The 18,517-nt window shown below is 41.9% G+C and overlaps 1 protein-coding gene across 1 annotated transcript in view; it reads right to left on the bottom strand.

The window, feature by feature from the left end:
• The window catches only part of LOC8030308 (alpha-tocopherol transfer protein-like), a 23,717-nt gene extending 6,068 nt beyond the window's left edge, over nt 1-17,649 (bottom strand). The window contains exons 1-3 of the mRNA XM_002399836.5: nt 17,550-17,649; nt 14,155-14,317; nt 5,164-5,403 (exon numbers count right to left, since the gene is read on the bottom strand). Of these exons, the coding sequence (XP_002399880.4) occupies nt 5,164-5,403; nt 14,155-14,311 (397 nt within the window). The 5' untranslated portion in view covers nt 14,312-14,317; nt 17,550-17,649. The remainder of the gene's footprint in view (nt 1-5,163; nt 5,404-14,154; nt 14,318-17,549) is intronic.
• Nucleotides 17,650-18,517: the final 868 nt, after the last annotated feature.

Below are 18,517 nucleotides of genomic sequence, written 5' to 3'. Positions count from 1 at the left end.
GAATGGGTTGTCAGATCCAGAATCTGTAGTACAAGTTGCAGTCTATAAAACCTGTTTTATAGTACTGGAATCATGTCCCCAAGGTCATTGATAAGAACCAAATTCGGCTATTACCGGCATAAAATTTATGATAGGTATATCTAACATAAAAGAAAAACCCTAGGAAGCATTGTACAAAATAGTGTGCATTGAGACCCTGATTTATGTAGACTTAAATTAATAAACAGATTGATATCCAAAATATAATAAAAAAACAAAACAAAAACAAGAATAATTAGAAACAAAACAAAGCCTTTACCTGCGCCTTCTTTGCCGGAATGGCTTTACTCCCCTCTCTACGGACTTCCAAAAAAACAAAAACCTGATGTTCACCTCCGACCCCATCGCGGACTTCACCACCTTGCCGCTCAAAGCACTGTCGAACTATCTATGTCACACACCCTCTTCTTTTTCTGGGGAAACGCCGACATATGTGCGCAACGCCAGCGACTTCGTGGAGCAGATTTAGCATTTAAAGATAAACGCCGAGGAGATTCTGGTATCTTTTGATGTTTTATCGCTGTTTACAAGCGTTCCGGTCTCCTTAGCAGTCATGACTGCCAGAAACACCCTCGAGAAAGACAGTGATTTAAGTAACAGAACCAAGCTCAACCTGGTCGAACTCTGCCACCTCTTCAAATTCTGCCTGAGTAACACTTATTTTAGCTTCAAAGGGGAGTATTTTAAGCACACAAGTGGAATCGCAATGAGGACCTCCATCTCTGTTGCCACAGCAATCCTGTGCATGGAAGCCATAGAACAAAAAACTCTGCTCTAATGGATAGCGCAGTAGGCGTATGACGTCAGGATTTCGCAGAGAAATCAATAGATAGCATAGCGGAAACGATATACCTTGTCCCCTCGCAATAAGGCATCACGTGACATATCTAACTCCACCACCCGCAGCGTGAGACATCTCTCCCATCATCTGAACGTCGCGAGCTGTTGGTCGTCATGCGAAATGCCCATGACTAGTAGCAGAAATAGGGTATAAAAGCGCAAACAGACAGGGACGATAAGAAATAACACAAACGACAGGGACAAGGCGCAAGCAGAAGTTGCATAGACATGGTATTCACAAGATTCTTATATCACTTGGACATCATAACCTTCGTAAGCTACTTCAGTTACCACAAGGGGCTCCTCGCAATTCGAAAGCACGACGATTATTACTAAATTCACTACACGCACCCTGGGAAAGCGTGCTCGAATCCATGAAAATTTCTCATTGAAGGACAATATTTCATGCAGTTTACTGCTGAATAAATTCAACCTTGCGTTGATTAGCCTGATAAACCGGAAGAGCACAGGAGTGTGTCGTGTAAGAAACGCAGCCCCCCCCCCCCCCCCCCCCCTTTTACCGAAAAATCGAGTATACCATTTCGATAACTGGATTATGGAACTGGAAATTTAACTGGATTTCTTGTTGGAAACTCGAAATCCAGATTGCAGACAAAGGATTATTTTTTTTTAAATTCTTAAATCCCCAGTTAGAGTCCAGATATATTTCCAGTTCCATAATCCAGTTCGCTAAAAGTGATATTGGATTGTTCGGTAGGGCAAACCACTTACGCATAGTTACGGACGCGTCCACCGCATCCGTAACCATATAGGTAAGAGATCATTACGCAGGTATGATGCCCGTAGCCAGATTCAGTGGTCCCCTGGTTTATCAAAAATGACCAAGACAAGTTTAATTTATCTCTTACTTCCTCGCGCGTCGACAGGAGCGCTGGCATGATGGCCCAATTATAACAGGCGGCATTTTTACAAGATTGTCGTTACTTTCCGTGCAGAGGAGGTTTAGTCAGCCGAAACTCCGAACTTCCTCAGATTTATTGCTGTGGCTCATGTGATTACTTAAATATGAAGACATACAAATATGTCTTCATATTTGCATTAAAACAACAGATTTTACAGCTTTGCGAGATTTTAGATGCTATTGAAATGACAAATATATTGCAAAAGCGATTAACAACACGGTAATGCAGCGGTGAACACTATTGCCCGGTATATTAATGATCGTGAAGCAATAGCAACGGAAACCAGCAGGCAAACACATAGCATCTGTGGCGTACCACGGTACATACACTTTATATATATTTGCGCGAATATTACTTAGAATGCATTCCTGGCGTTTCTATCCATGAAACCTATGAAAGCAGGGACTCAAACCGTAACCACAACCGAAAACCTTTTCAGTCAGAAAACTTTCTTCAGTAACCGTAACCGGAACGAAACCGTTATCTGAAACTTATAAAAACCGTAACCGTAACGTAACCGTAAATTATTTATCGGAACCGGCATTAACCGATATTAACCGTAGATAAAAATATTAATTTTTTCCAAGAATTACCTGGAGGAGAGTTCTTGAGATGTCGTGGCCATTTGTACAGAGTTACCGTCAGCGAGCGGTGCATCTGGTAATACATTTCCGTTTAATTTAAATATAGATTAAGAATACTTAGTTGATATCAATGGTTGAGCTCACAATGAAAAGTCTCTATATCTAAATGCGTTACTCTTCTACAATTGCTACATGTGCTCAGTACCTGTCGCCTTTAGGTAACTAATAAGTTAGAATTCTGAGATGTCCATCCAACTTGGTTCTTTCAAAACCACAGATGTTCCTGACCTGCAACTAGGAATGCCGCGAACCGGTTGGGATTTGAGTTCGACCAGGTTCGACTTTTCCAAACCTTTATTGAAAACGTTCTAGAAAGTTAGACTACGGTTCGACAGTTAAGCGCATCCGCGAAGGGCTGGCTCAGTTGGCTTTGGATTGGAGGGTGATGACTAAATGATCAAGTGAAATATTCTACTTTTAATAAGGGCAGCACTACTTGGTTAGCAAAAATAAATAATATTATTGAATTTAAAGTTATTAGAATTATGTTCCCTCGATTGTAATTTTTTATAAACTAAGACAATCTATTCCGTAAAAACATTTTCTCCAAACTTACACATGCTTGTATCGGAATCTGGCAGCACTGCTCAAAGAGTTGAACCTTGTAGAAGTTGGTTAAAAGTTCGATGGTTTGTCGATCCAGTCGAACCTTGAGGTTCGACGAAAAACTCCGGCTCGACGAACGTCCCTGACATTCATAGTTGCAACATATCTGTGGGAGAAGCCCCGCCTCCAATCCCGGGAGAAAAATGGCGCTACTAAATAAATGCTCAATTTTCCTAGCGTCACAAAATCAGACAGCGAGGAACGTAAGCTCCTCTGATCATATGTATTTGCTTGGAAATAACACACGTGACGTAGGTGTACCAGCGCACAACAACCAAGACTAGGGAAAGGAACAAACAACACAGGACATACTTTTACAGATTTCTGTGTTGTTCGTTGCTCTCCTTAGTCTTCCTTGTTTTGTGCAATTGCATTTAAATTGTGTTTGACTTTCACGAAGTAGCACAACTCTCAATTTCATCACTTTATTCGGCTTAGCAGTACATTAATAGGGAAGGACTATACTTCTGCTCCTTCCTTGAGTGTGGGCGAAGACGTTCTGCATATCTTAGGTTGTAATAAACTATAGCGACGAGAAGGTGCAAATGGTTCTTCCAGCACCGAGTGGGATTTTTCTGAAGGTTGTTGCAAACGCTGCCGAACAACAAACTAGCAATGTTTATTTTTATTTTTCTTATATAGAATGCGATAATCCCCGAGTGTCGGGCTTGTAGGCTTGGGTATCAAACTTTATAATGCAAATAGATGTAGTGAACAAGTGTCGGAGCTAGAAATGTGCGCGACCTTTGACCGATTTGAACTACTGAGATGTTTTTGAGCACTTGTTATTGTGAATGTCACGTTGTTTGATATCTGGGACTACTTTAAACACGGCTGTCTACCATTTCAATAAAACAAACGATTGGAGAAACTAAAAACAAAACAGGTTTTAAGAACGTGCAACCGGTAACCGAAACCGTAAAAATCAAAACCGTAAACAACCGAAACAAAACTGACGTCGAGAGGAAGCTGTAATCGTAACCGTAACAGAAGCGTTATATTTTTCGGTTTCAGTTCCTGATAATAAAGGAGTTAGACTTTCTCCTCATAAAATAGTAATCGCTGAGAAAAAAAAAAAAAAAAAGAAGAAGCGAGCAGCGTTTGCCATCTCATCTCGAAGCCAAAACAAGCGGCCATGTGATTTGGAGCCGATTATATGCCGCCAATATTTATCATAGCCAGATGCTGGAATTAGAAGAGCACGAAACACGCGCTGAGTAACAGACATTGTTATGGTTCTGCGATTGTCGTCATTGCAGCGATTAGACACCAGCCACTACCCGAATAGTTATCGAGTTGTTCATTGTCACAAGCTCAAATTGAGTGCTCATGCAATGCTCGGGTTCAGTCTACGAGTCGCATTCGAATATCGCCACTGCGACCTTAAAACTACGTCATCATGTTTTTGCGAAGGAGAGATTGAAATAAAACGCTCGCTTTTTTTCTTGAAATTACACTTCAATAAAGACGTATATTGGTCAGTGGCGTTCCGTGCGAGTATACTCGAGTCCCATTAGTGAAAATAAGCTCGCATAAAGTGGAACAAACGTTACAACTAATATCGTTGCTCCGCCCTTTAAACAACAAGTTATATGTAACAGAACATAGTAGAACAATTTAAAAAGCTTTAAACGTGTAGCTTCAGAATGATCTTTTATTTTATTTTTGATCGATGCCCTTGGCATAAATTTTTTCTAATAAGGTTAAGGTTAAAGTTAAAGTTCTTACAAACATATAAATACAACGAAACAGTTGCCGTCGCCAGTTACTAGAGGGTTTTAGGGTTGCGTACACGAGCGAATGCATGTACTGTGCATTTGGGTTAGCGTTGCGTGTTGCACATTGCGCGGAGTGGAGCATGCAACGCAAATGCAAATACACAGCGCTTGCGTTTGCTCCTATACGCAATACTAAAACTCTCTACTGTAAGAAATCGAACCAACTAAATATCACGAGCTCTGTCGCGACCTTGCGCACTCTGTACAGAAGCAGATGTATAAATTTATATATATGTGCATAAGAGTTTTCAAACTAAATATAGTTGATTAACTGATCGATTGTTTAATTAATAGACTGGTTGATTTGAGAAATGGAGGACACCAAGAACTCACCAAGTCTCATCAGAATGATTAGACGCCCATGGCGATCCCGTTCAGGCATCACGATGAACAACTCTTTTGCGTCTGGATTCACACTGGCCGGAGTCAGACCTTTGAAGCTCGATCCTAAAGCAACCCGGCCCTTGTAGTAGTTCTTTATCGTGTTCAAGGCCGCGTCCACGTTGTACTTGCGCACTCGGAGGAATCGCAGCAGAAACTCCGGGTCCGTTCTAGCATCGAGGTCCGGTTCATCTGCAAAAAAAAATTAGCGACAGAAGTTTGAACACACCTATTTTTCTACACGCTAGTTAAGTGCATTGCAATAAATTTTCGTACGGGACTAACCCGAGAAATGGTGGACATTGTCTTAAATCGTATAGCAGTTGTCATTTGTTGCATGTGAAGAGAGCCACATTCTACACAAACATGTGAAACATGCCACATGTAAAGAAAGCCACATTTTACACAATCCCCATTCAGCGGTTTGTGTAGAAATATTTGCTGTTTGCCCTGCGCCCGGAGAGCCCCTCCTGTTCAGCAGGAATCAATGTGGCGTTCAGATTCGTTTCGAACGCAATGGCAATAATAACATTCCTTTGCAAAAAAAAACAAAAAAAAAAAAAACTGATGTTTTCTAGCGACACATCGGTTGTCACTTTGAGGTATCTAGGAGGTTTCATTGTACGTTCTATATATCAACTTCGATTACTTGAGTGCTGCATTTGGACATATCGATACTGCGTGCCTTATAAAGTAAAACATTTCTGACGTTTAAAAGCAGGCTGCGAGTTTGTAGAGTTGTTTCCTAAATTGTGAAAACTGAAAACATGAGATGTCAATGCCACTTCTACCTTTATTCGGAGCCACATGAGCTCTAGCACGTTTCTAGTAGAAGACGAAAGCGATGGCGTGACTTTATCCGAGCTTAGGTGAAAAGTTTTGTTTATTTGCTAGTGCCGTCAGGCTCCTGACAACGAGCAATGTCAGCCTCTTTTTCATAGGCGACGGATGCCCAAACTACTACGAAACTCCCCTGCCCTCCCCATAGAGAAGTCTCTTGCAGGTCTCCTGCAGGGCTTCGGGGAACGAAACGATTTCATTGCAGTAGCAATCGCGGCTCAGAACGGTGCGGTTGCCGTTGTGCTATGTTGAGAGCAGAACAAAGTGGCGGAGGGCAGTGGAACGAAGAATCGACACAAAAACTTTTTGTTAAGGATAGGCTGGCACCCCCGATATAATTCACATAGTGTTACAAAACTACACCTGCTGCAGAGTGCAGTATTTTTTTTTAACGAACATATAAATAATATTGTAGGCCTACGTAAACGGAGGACTAGACTTTTGGTACAGGATGTCTGTGAAGGCGGCCTAGAAAGCGACCAGCCGAGTCGGAGTCACATTACAAACTGTTTTAATTCTCGAAGCAGAAAGAGAGAGAGAGAGAAAAAAGAGAAGAAAACAAGTAAACAAACAAACGAACAGACAGAGGGCGCGCTCTTGGCGCGTGCTGTTCGGCAGCGGCGCAGGTGTTCGGGGGACGCTGCCACAGATGGCCAGCGAAGAAGGAACAAACAAAGGAGGGAAGAATTTAGATCGTACCCCCGAACATTTTCGGAGACTCCCAGTGTGGACGCCGGATTCTTGCGTTGTCTCGTTCCACGTGGTGACTTGTTCGAAGTTTTTTGGATGGACGCACGTTTGGTGTTTTTACTTTCATGAAAGTAACATAGCGTGGATTTCGTTACTTTGTATAGTGAAGACGGGACGCACACAGATTATTAGCTCTCGGATATTATGTTCTTTGACATTATAAACCCTTGTCCGCTCCACCACCTGGCTGCCATTGCTTAATCACGTACTCTGAGCGTACACGAGACCTGCGTCAACGTTCATCGAGAACTCGGCTCAGCCCGTATTGAAAACAAGTGCCGCGTCAGCGTTCGGAGAGGGCTGGGGTCCAATCACGCAGTTTGTGCGTAAAAAAGGGCGACCAACATCAATGTTGCTTGATTTACTTTTGAAAACCGCCTATTGCACGTAACTGGAGCTAAGGGAGTAAGGAAAGCACTGAGCAGCGTGTTCCTAACCAGTAAATTTCTTATTTAGTTTTTTTTTTCAATTTATTTATTCAAAATACCTTGCAGGTCGATTTCTGGACATTATACAAAGGTTGGATATTTAGTCGACGTGCAGTATAAACACTTTTTAAAAACGCATACATAAAACGAAGAAGCTCGCGTTCTCTCAGTCATAAAATGTTTTTTTTTTGTTTTGTTTTCTTTGCAGAAACGCAGCGCAATTTCTAAATTTTAATACTCTTTTGGGAAGAGCGCCACCAGCAACGAAGAATCGTGTATAGCACAAAAATGTAAAAAACGCAGAACACTATTTAGATAGGAACATCGCGAGAAATAAAAACTATAGTACACTCAAGTATTCTAAGAAAGCAGCTATAGGAATGCAGCAGGGTCTGAGACTGAAGTTTTATGTTGTCAGGGAGACTATTCCAGTGCGCAACTGCGCGTGGCGCTGGGGAGTTATTGAAAGCAGATATATTTCTGAAAATACGCTTATAACTTTGGCTTTTAAGCGGTGCGATCTTCAGTTAGAAGGCTGAAGGAGCTGGGCGATGACTCTGCTTTTAGTATAGCAGAATTCGTGAATAATGCATATGAGGGAAGCGATGCGGCGCGTCTCGAGTAGCTGTAGGGGGACTGAGCTTTTAAGGAAGGAGACAATTGTAAGGCGGGATTAGGATGATGTTATAAACCGTGCAGCACGATTTTGGATGCTTTGAATTTGATTTATAAGGTATTTCTGGTGGGGATTCTATACGGCAGAAGCAAATTCAAGGATTGGACGAACGTATGTTTCATAAGCCAACTTGCGTAGGTGAGAGGGGGGGGGGGGGTGCAGAGTAAAGGCTATGTCGTAAATACCCCAGTATTCGGCATGCAGTACTAGTGAAAACATCGGTGTGGTTAGTCCAAGACAGATCACTTGATAAACGAACGCCCAGGTGCTTGTAGAAGGGGAAGGTTGCGAAGACTGAGTTACCTAGAAAATATAAATAAGTTGATAGTGATCGTTTGCGACTGAAAGTTACTAGCTTGCATTTTGAACTGTTTATGGACATAAGCCACTTGTCGCACCAAGCATTAACGGTGTCGGGGTCTTGTTGTAAAATAAGGTGATCCTCAGGATTAGTAAATTGCCTGTAAATAACGCAGTCATCCGCAAAGAGGTGAAGTTTGGAAGTAACTGAGTGCGGTAAGTCGATGATGTATACTAAGAAGAGAAGGGGACCCAGTCCAGTTCCTTGTGGTATGCCAGAGATCACGTCTGACATGTTGGAGTGGCAGTTTCTGCAAACTGTGTATTGGTGACGTGGTGACGTAATGTTAGGAATGAACCCCTTTCGAAAGTCACGTGCCGATTATTAGAGGGTCAGAACCACTGCACAATGGAGTAACAACTGACATCGTGGAACGTGCAAGTTATTCCATAAGATTGCGAACGTTGTAGCGCGGCCAACGATAGGAGCCGACGAGTTTATCAAACAGCGTCGGAAGTGCGACGTCATTGCGCTCATCATTTATTTTGTTGGTGAGTTCTAGCCTCCTAATTCAACGAAACGTGAAAAGTGTGCCGTGACATTGCGGTTTAAGTCCGCCATTGTGCGGGGATCCCACAACTGACAACAGAGGGCAGTGTTTTGAAAGGGGCCTATTACGTATCCTGAAGAGTGTGAGGGAGTCAATGTGGAGTGAGGAGTGCTTAGCAAGTAGTCGGCAGTGAGAAACGCGCTCGAAAGCTTTAGAAAAATCCAAGACGATGGCATCGGTTGTAGTGCAATCGTTCATGTTGATGTAAATGTCGTCAGTAAACTTTATTGCGATTCGCACGAGAATTCTTTACGAAAACCATGCTACTTCCCAAGAAATAAATTGTTATTTTGAAGTAAGACACTGCGTGGGAAAATATTATATGTACCAGTAGCTTGGATACTATGTTTGCCAGGGATATTGGGTGGTAGTTTGTAACAAGGTTACGATCACACGTATTGTCGATTGGTATAACGTTACCAAGTTTTTAATCAGTGGGAATTTGACCTGTGGCTAAGGATTGTTCTGAAAATAAGTGAAATATTTGACTACAAATTTCTTTGGTGTTCTTCACCAATTTTGAATTTATGTTATCTCAGCCAGCGCTGGTAGATATTTTAAAATTAACAATTAGGTTTTCTATTCCATGTACAGAGAAGGATACAAGTGCCATAAAGAAGTAGCAAACCTCGGCAACTGGGGGAATGTTGTGAGGGTTCTTAATGGTAAAAACTAATTCAGTCAGCATCTTGTATACGTGAACATACATCATTCATTGCAGTAGTCGTATCGTGCTAAGGGGCTCGTTAGTCGATATGAATTGCCAAAACGTCCTGCGATTATGTTTTATTAAGGCAAGTCATTGTGAAACAAACGCTTTTTGTCTGACGCAGTCATGTCGCCTTCTCTTTACTAGCACTAAGGTAGCGACCAAGCACTTTTTGCGACCAGTCGATTCGCGAACGATAAGTCTTTTCTTTTTGTTTCGTAGGCTCTGAAGTGGACGATTATTCGAAGGCTGATATTTATCAGACTTAATTTTGACAAGTGGAATAAACCTATTACTTAAATCGATTATTTTTTATTTTATACACTGTCCAGTTGCCCTCGACACATCTAATAAAGAAAGATTCAGAAAGGGACTCAAAGAATGACCGGAGACCGGTGTTAATTACGTTTTAGTTCGCCTTATTGTAGTCCCGGATTTGTTTAGTAATGGGGATGGAGGTATGGGAAAGTAGGGAGCGAGTTATTTTCAATACGTTGTGATCGCTAAAATCAGCTGAGCACGAAAGTGAGGTGATTGTTTGAGTTGCTTGCTACAGTTTTATAGCTTATAATATTTCGGGTAACAGAGTTGTACACCAAGGAAGCGTTTCAATAATAAGCTTTTGAAAGCGAAGCGGAAACGGCTGCTCTGCGCTTTTGCGAAGTGAATCGGCTTGCTACGCGCCAGGCGAACACCAGCGGAGAACTTCTCGGGGATAACGGAATTTGTGCCGTTCAGATCTTGCCCTCGTGTCAAAATACATTATTTATCTTTGCAATGCTGAATTTCACAATCATTGGACGGTTCTTGTTTTCAGCGTGCCTTCCAATCACATATGCGCGTTCTTTGTTGTGCGGGTCGATGTTAATGTTCAGCTCCCTTGCATAAAATGTGATAACAGTCTCCTAGGTCTCCGATTGAGAATCGCCAATTCGTATTTTGAGTCGCAAATATTTGTTTAACACAGTGTGTTTTATCCGCCGAATTCAATGAGAAAACCGTCATAAAGGACTGTGACGTCACGTGATGTCATGTCGTCATATGATATCATAATGTCATGTGACAGCGTAACGTCACGTGAGAACCTAACATCATGCGGCGCCGTTTCGTCACATCGTGGCGTCACGTGTTACTGACTGTTTCTTTAAAATATTTTTTTTTTCAGTCTCATATAAATTAATCATCCTGTATGTGGGTCACAGAGCGTAAAGAGTACCATACTAAGCTATTAGAAATACCTCATTTTCTTGGAGCGTCCTGTTCAGGCTTAGTTTAATTTAGCGCTTTTAGAAACAAACTGCCGCAATTAATTTTTTTCCTACATTGTTTTCGCTCTGTTTTAACCGGCATACTAATTTTCTAGAGGGTATTTTTTTGTTTCGTTGTGATGTATGGTTCTTTAGATATGCGCTGTCAAATGTTTGTTTCAGGCGTCTCTGGTTAAATAGAAATGGCGGCTTGGGGCGGTAGCAACGCGGTAACTCTGGTATTGCCGACTTTGGCGAGATCCCTTTCGGGTTGGCAGAGTCGCACAAGTTACATAAGACCACTTGATGGTTCTGCTAGCTGAATAAAGAAGTCGTGCTCGGGAACACTCAAAGAGGAGTTCAAGTTGACAGCTGAGAAAGCAAGGGAAAGCACGAGCTGCATCTAAATGACGTAGCTTTGCCTATTGTGGTTTCAGTAGCATCTTCTTGACTGCTGAGGTCCCTCTAATTGGCTGATGGTGGATATTTTAATACCGCCTTTGGAGTGTAGTTTTCGAAGCGTCATATTGTCACAATTATTTGCTTGTGATCATTGTATCTTATATATTAAAGCAATATCAGTTATCTTTTTTCGGAAACTTTGAGTGGACATACTCTTTAGAATAGTATTTGCGTGTTAATTTTATGTTTAGGGTTTGTGATACTAACGGTGAGCTCGTCACAAGCTTCAATTTATTGTTTATTGCGACACCTTGTGGCATCTGAATCCATCCATATAAAAAAAAACAGAGGCCATTCATTTTATGAAGGTTCTTTCGGTCCCCCTCCCGGCAGCTCAATCACATCGATTCTCGGCGCGTTCTTTCTACAAACACATGCAGCCCTTGAAGCCTTTGCGGGTACTGCTGTGGTAATTTACTACGGCGCTATATTCGTTTCCGTTTTAGACGCTGACTATAAAAAGCTAAATATCGCGTTAAGGTACACATATTTTTTACCTTCGCAGTTTTGTCTCAGTTCTAGAACTAATTGGTTTTTATGACTGATTTCTGATGTTCTAAGGCTACCCTTCCAGAAGCGCTTACATAACTTTGGCTTCCACGAACTTGCTTTCTTTACACTTTTCGTGTTGGTGTAACGTATAAGAGTAATTGACTGATTCATTCATATAAAATGGAATTCCCGAGAGAAGATAGAAAGAAAAAAAAAAAAGCTGTGTAATTTTTTGCAGGTTTTAGAACTCTAGAAAATTCTACTCCCGAGAAATCTACTGCAATTGATATTTTGTGTTTTTAAGGCTACCATTTAAACGCTCGAGAGTTCCCGACATTGATTACATTCAGGAATGATGTCTATAAAATATCGCAAGGCGTGCACATAGTGTTAGGTAACCTGGATGAGTTCACAGTACTGGCAAAACATAATTGTCAAAGCTTGCGCTGCAGTAGACTCTTTTGACATTGCACAAACACCAGGGCGTTTTCCTCCGTTTAAACTCGGCAGGTTGGACGTCAATCGAGCTGTGGTTTATAGCCACGTACTGACAGTGCAGACATCGCTGCAAGATTTATGGCCTACAGTTAATTTATTAGCGACGTTGCGGGCTTACAGAAAAACAAGGAAAAATCAGCAGAATTACGTTGTGTTCATTTTTGCTTCCAAAGGTAAGTGGTGAATGATTCTTTGTGCCTTTCGCACGATATTCTACGTTGACATCGATTATTTAGTGTAAGTATAACCTTGCGTAAGGAGCAGTGTTGTGCTAGTTACCCAAAGTAGGAACAAATGACGTTATTCGTTAGTTTGTATACAAAAATTGACGCGTTACTAAGATGTGTTACTGTTCTGCAAGTTTAACGACATATAGCTACGGGGAATCCCAAAGAGTTAACAAAGGTTTCGTCTGCGTTATTTGCGAGTTCGGAGTTCTTTGTCATCGAAAAGCCGCGGATACAGTTTTTGACAACTAGACTTTTAGACTTTGTTTTATAGAGCTTAATTATGTGCATTAGCTTTTTAGAATATAGTATTGTTAAAAATATATTTGAGTCAGCTTTTTTATTTTTTCCGAATCATCTAGTGACCTTTATGTGGGACCCCAGGGCTAAGCAATAAAGGTTACGTTTTAATCAAACACACGAGTCGACGAAGACTCTTGTCTAATCTGGATGACGACAGTGAGAATGGCATGCGATGGTAGAGAATGGATACAACCACGATGCCGCCAGACTTGCAAGACATAAAACCTGCAATCGTGCTTTGGAAAATAAACGTAAACGTTCTGCGTGGAAAAATAAAATACGTCTCGGTAAAACATGAATTTTTTTTCCTGGCTGTGAGAGTGCTGCGGTTTTAAACTGCGCAACTTGCTGTATAATTAAAGACTAAATTTGTGGGATAATTACCAAATTTTTGTTTCCGTCGCACAACATCGTTATATTTCCGCTAGTTTTTTTTTTGTACCTTTTTATGTTGCCAGCTCTGGCAGCTTGTGACTGTAGTTGGTTGTGCGTGTGAGTTTCTGGCGTTTCTGGCAGGAATTTGACGAAGAAGCCACGGCATTCTGAAGTCCAATTAACTTTTTTTACAGTATGTGCTGCTATAGTCAAAGTTTAGTGCTGCAAAACTGAAGAAAGTTTCTTTAATACATATATAAACATTCACCATCCGCTTAACGTTCCGAGCCCTTTCATTTATGGTACATGGATGTTTTAGGAAATCTACAACAAGATGAACATAACTTCATAAAGCATAGTGGCTTGCTTTGGCGTTAGCCATAGTCTAGAAAAAAACGCAGCATGTTAAACCAGCGCGCAATTTCTGTATAGCAAGCAATTTTATTTAAAAGCATGGTCTCACGGACCTTTAAAAATGGCACTTCTACGGACAGCCTTTGAAGAATCGGCGAACTTGGGCACGCAGAGTGGCATGGGCGGTGTCGGAATTGGGACCTTATTCATAAAGCGCCTTCGATATTTGGAAATGAACCGGGTGCAAGGGTATATTATACTGCTCGTACGAGTACTTTTCCGCAGAACACTCGAAGAGCCCATCACTTCAATCTCCCGTTATAGGCCCATTTAAACAGTACCATTTGGCAATGTTTGTCTGCGTTGCTAGACTCATGTAGAGATGCGACTGCGAGTTAGAAACTCGTAGTCGCATATCGACGAACACACCACAATGTAGTGAAAGTTGTCAAACACGAAATTCTGAGCGGGCCCTTATACCTAAACAAGCGTTTTCGATTTCGCATGAACTTCTCGTGAGCGTCTCTAAAGTCATGCCTTGTGTCACGTCAAAACATTTACATCTGAGTGAGAGGCTTTCTCGACCTCGTCACTTGACAAGCTCCCTCCGTCGAATGCAGCTCCTTACTCTAATCTGTAGATTGTAAACAAAAAAAAAAAGCACAACTTACTTTGAATTAGTTGGATGAGCTTCTCAAGGGCCTCCTCTCTTCCACTGTCTGTTTCCCCCAATTCTTCTTCTGCTATCCGCCGAAGCTCGGTGGGCAGGTCCCCGTGTCTTGTCCCGCAGGAAAAAGGTCCCTGCTTAGCATCTGCAGTCGATGACATGCTTGACTGCGAAAACACAAAACAAAAAGCATTGGAAGGTCCCAATGTGTCAAGTGCACGGCCACCCAAATGAAGGAGCTAGTAATATTAATAAATTAAGCGCAACTCAAGAAGGAAGTGAAGGGGCGCGATCCTTCTCGCTTCGCCGAGCGCCAAACCGGTCGTGAAGGCTGCAGAAAACGATTTCATATTTCCACGGTGTGTTCGTCCTTGAAACCAGCGTATTGCGGATATAAAGTGGACAGGTTTGCGTTGTGTACAAAAAAGAGGGGGGGGGGGGGGAAGTGGCGCCTTGTAGCAAATGCCTTTATTATATCTCGGAACGCAGGGGCTCAGTATTTTGCGTGTCTCAAGCCGACTGAGCCCGCCTCAATCGACAGCCAGCCAAATAGGGAGCTGCGTAGCAAAATTACTTATGCTTCTTCGATTTCTGGCTACTCTGAGGACTTTGCATGCCCTCATGAGTATCTCGAGCAGCAAGCTATAAGGAACAGCCGTCTGGAGCACGATTGGAATACTGTCTGTTTGGGAAGACGGCAGCACGACGGAGAAACGCCTAACTTGGCCCAAGTTTGTCAATGCCAGGGGCCTAATTTGGGCCAAATATGAATGTGCTTCGCTTCAAGGCTTTAGCCAGTGCCAAATTACTTTTCATTGGCTTTTTTATGGGTTTCCTTTGGTTCGCCGCGTAATTGTCAGGGTGCCAGATAAGAGCCGGAAATGCCACGTATCAGACAAACAACGCCCTGTGAAGCCAAATTCTGGCACTTGTTTGGCGATTTAGGCCCAGCGTTTCCAGGTGAAAGCAGAACGACCAGGAACGAGGCCTAATTCTTCGATTTCCGCCGGAACTGAGTCGCTAAAAAGTGATCACACACGAAAACCCAGGAAATGGCACCTAGCTCAGGGAGTTGTATGGCGATTTGGCAGACCGTATCCAAGGAATTCCAGATTAAGTTAGATTACATTAGGTTAGGTTAGGTTAAGTTTGGTGCCTTCTCGTGGCGACATGACGCCGCTAGAGATAAAGCCGGGGGGTTTCAGGTTTAAAGAAACACGGCCCGGACGATGACCAAAAACAAAACAAAACGATAAAACAAAAAGAAAAAATAAAAACGTCATTGACTGGAGAGGACACCTTTGGGGGCGTTGCCACGACCGCGACCTCTACTTCCGGTTTCATTTGGGATTTTCTCGTTGGGCTGGCTTGAGTCGGTACGTCGCTCCTCTTTTTTCATACCTCCATTTACCTTTAGGGGCTTTCAGGGTCAAAAACTGCCAAACGAAAAGAAATGTTTGCCCAAAAGCGCGTGCTACCTGGCGGTAGAATAACTGTTAAAACTTCGCCGTAAGTAACCGCTTCGCCGTAAGGAACTGCTTTGGTCATGAGTAAATATTAATCCAGTAAAAATAATATTAATAATATTAAAAAAAAAACACGAACGTAGCCGCTTGCTTGCCAGAACACTTGCGGTTAGCAACCAGAAATGACTGTTGAGCGCCAGTAGTGGTTACTGGGAGTGTTACATGAGCTAGATAACTAAGAACAGTACAAAACGGGTGAGCTTTTGTCCAGTGAGCTTCTGTCCGGTGAGCTTTTGTCCGGTTACCGATACCTGAGGCGAGTGTACTGATCTAAAAAAAAGACATTTTTTTGACTAGGCGTTATAAGAACTATAAGTACACATGACGGACAAAAGTGATGTTTGCAACAACAATATCGTTCACCTTCCTCGCGTTGTAAACTTGTTCTGCAAGTAGAGCAGGACAACACGCACACGAACAGCACAAAAACATGCGATGACAGGTAACATAATTATAAACCTGCTTGATCGATAAATATTTTTTTTTCTTCAGAGAAGCGGAAGTAACAGGGTAGCTTTCTTAAAGGCTTGGGCTACGGTTATAAACTAAAGTGTGTTGCAAAAATTCATCTTACAAGCACTAATGTAAATACGGTAATAGGAAGTACCACTACTGAATTCATTTGGAAACAAATGGCTCATGAGTCTGGAAGCTGGAGTGGTTTGAGGATATGTCCAAGAAGTGAATAATGATAACGGATATCACTACATTTCTATTCTGTCAGTGTTTCTACGTATGTGATTATATTTTAGTTCTTACGTGTGACGGTCGGTTTGTGAAAATAGAGACCAATCTCTGTGTTGGCACTACAGGGCTAACCTGAAATATGCTCAGAAGAGTTTTCTGATTTTTTCTAGCAGTTACTAAACGGCAGGCTTTGAAAGGCCATGTGGGGTCAGCTGCAGTCCCAAAAATCAGCACGCTTTGTGTCACTCTAAAGTGATAACACTAGAACGCTATAGTTCGAACTCTTTTCCTCACACGTTCAACTTCTGATCACTTGGCTATTATGTTTGGTTCTTCTTCTCGCCAAACAATTTTAAAAGCGCGCAGATCAAGAATAGCTTAACTAACCATAAATATGTATAACCTGTAACTGACAAACGAGAAAAAAAAACACGTGCACAACAGACAAGCACTACGAGAAGGAGGCGACAAGACAAGCGATTGTCCTGCCGTCTTTTTCTACTAGTCATTGTCATTGTTTTTCTGTTTTGTTTGTTGTTGTTACATGTAAACAACTATCCCGCCAGCTGATTTTAATTCAGAAACGCGTTAAGTTGAGAGCAAAGTTGAATGTATGATTTATAGAAAAGCGAAGCTAAAACAAGTGACATTCACCGTGAGTGACGCACGACGACAACAGAAAATCTATACAGTTATAGCTAAATCCACCTGGAGAACTGATACAAACTACAAACCTACAACCTTTTTGAACTTTTTTCTGGGTTTGATATCTACTTGCTAACCAGCTGGAGTGTTCACACATAGTTTTCTAATTAAATTAAATTATTTGGTATGAGATGCGCAGCATTCAGTTTCTAGTCAATACTTGTGCACACAATTAAAGTTTGCGTTGGTGACGAAATGGTGCTTATAAATATTATACTTAACGCAGACGCAATAAAATGGGCGACGTAAAACAGCATCTATAAGCCAGCCTTTATACTTCAGTGGCAGTTAAGTTCAGTCACATCATCACCTAAGAAGGAACCGTGTTCGTTTGCGGAAGGGCGGCCTTCGATGGGGTACACCTTGACCTGAAAAGCCTGCTGCCGTGCTGGCTTCCACGACGCCTCGAGAAAACTTTCTTCTTATCTTCCTGGACATTTGTGCTCATTTCATTGAAGCGTTGCTCAATCAGACCACTTACCGTCGATCCAGTTGACGGGGTTTCACTCGCATTCCTTAGCACTCGTAGACGAGGAACGTGTAAATATTGCGACAGGAAGGAAGACAAAACATACGTTGCAACCTCTTAGGCGGAAATGGGACTCACGTCGCTCCAGTTATTTTCTATCGTGCAAATGTTCTCAATACGGCTAGTACGCAATGGAGTCGCCAGATGGCGAAGCGACCGCGTTGGGGAAGTTTGGAATTGGCAAGTGCACGCTTATACACAACAACCAGTGACAAACAAACAGAACAAATAAAGAGACAACAAGGAAGCGGGCGTCACAGGAACGTTGAACGAAGGCCGACGTCGCCACGTGCTGGAATTCTGGCTCTAGGCCAAAATGCTGGAAACGCGAACAGAAGTACTCCTCTTTCCAATCCTACCTCGGTCGGAGCTGTGTCGAAACAACTCGTGGCAATATCTCTCAAAAAAAGAGCACAACATGAGTGATAGTCAGTGGTTGTGTTTTACGCATAACTGTTCCACTTTTAGGCTCTGTTCAGATAAGATCATGCACGCGAGTCCCGACGTTTCTTTAGTTTTTGTTAGTTTTTTTTTTATCTTACTCCTCAAAATGTGTAGGGAACATAATAAAAATATTTACGTAAAAACAAAATTTAAAAAAAAAAAAAAATGAGTGCGCCAGAACGGCATAGTTGATTCTTGAAGGTTTTGTTTAAGTCATGTTTGGTGACAACTGCTACGCAAACTACAAATATCAGAAATCTCAAATAGTTTGCACTCTAATAAATCATAAGAAGCATTGAGTTATTTATGTACAGCATTGTGGAGGTCATATATTACGCGTCGAAATATGCACAAACATGGCTCCTTTGACGTTTTGCAATTAATTTCTGAGCTGTTATCTACGAACATTGAATAGCTATAACATTAACATTTGTGTCATATATTGCTATTAAAACGTTTTTTTGGAATGATTATAA

The sequence above is a fragment of the Ixodes scapularis genome, unplaced genomic scaffold (genome assembly GCF_016920785.2).
Source record: "Ixodes scapularis isolate PalLabHiFi unplaced genomic scaffold, ASM1692078v2 PGA_scaffold0__279_contigs__length_252992795, whole genome shotgun sequence".
Lineage (NCBI taxonomy): Eukaryota > Metazoa > Arthropoda > Arachnida > Ixodida > Ixodidae > Ixodes > Ixodes scapularis.
This window is presented reverse-complemented; position numbering and strand designations above follow the sequence as displayed.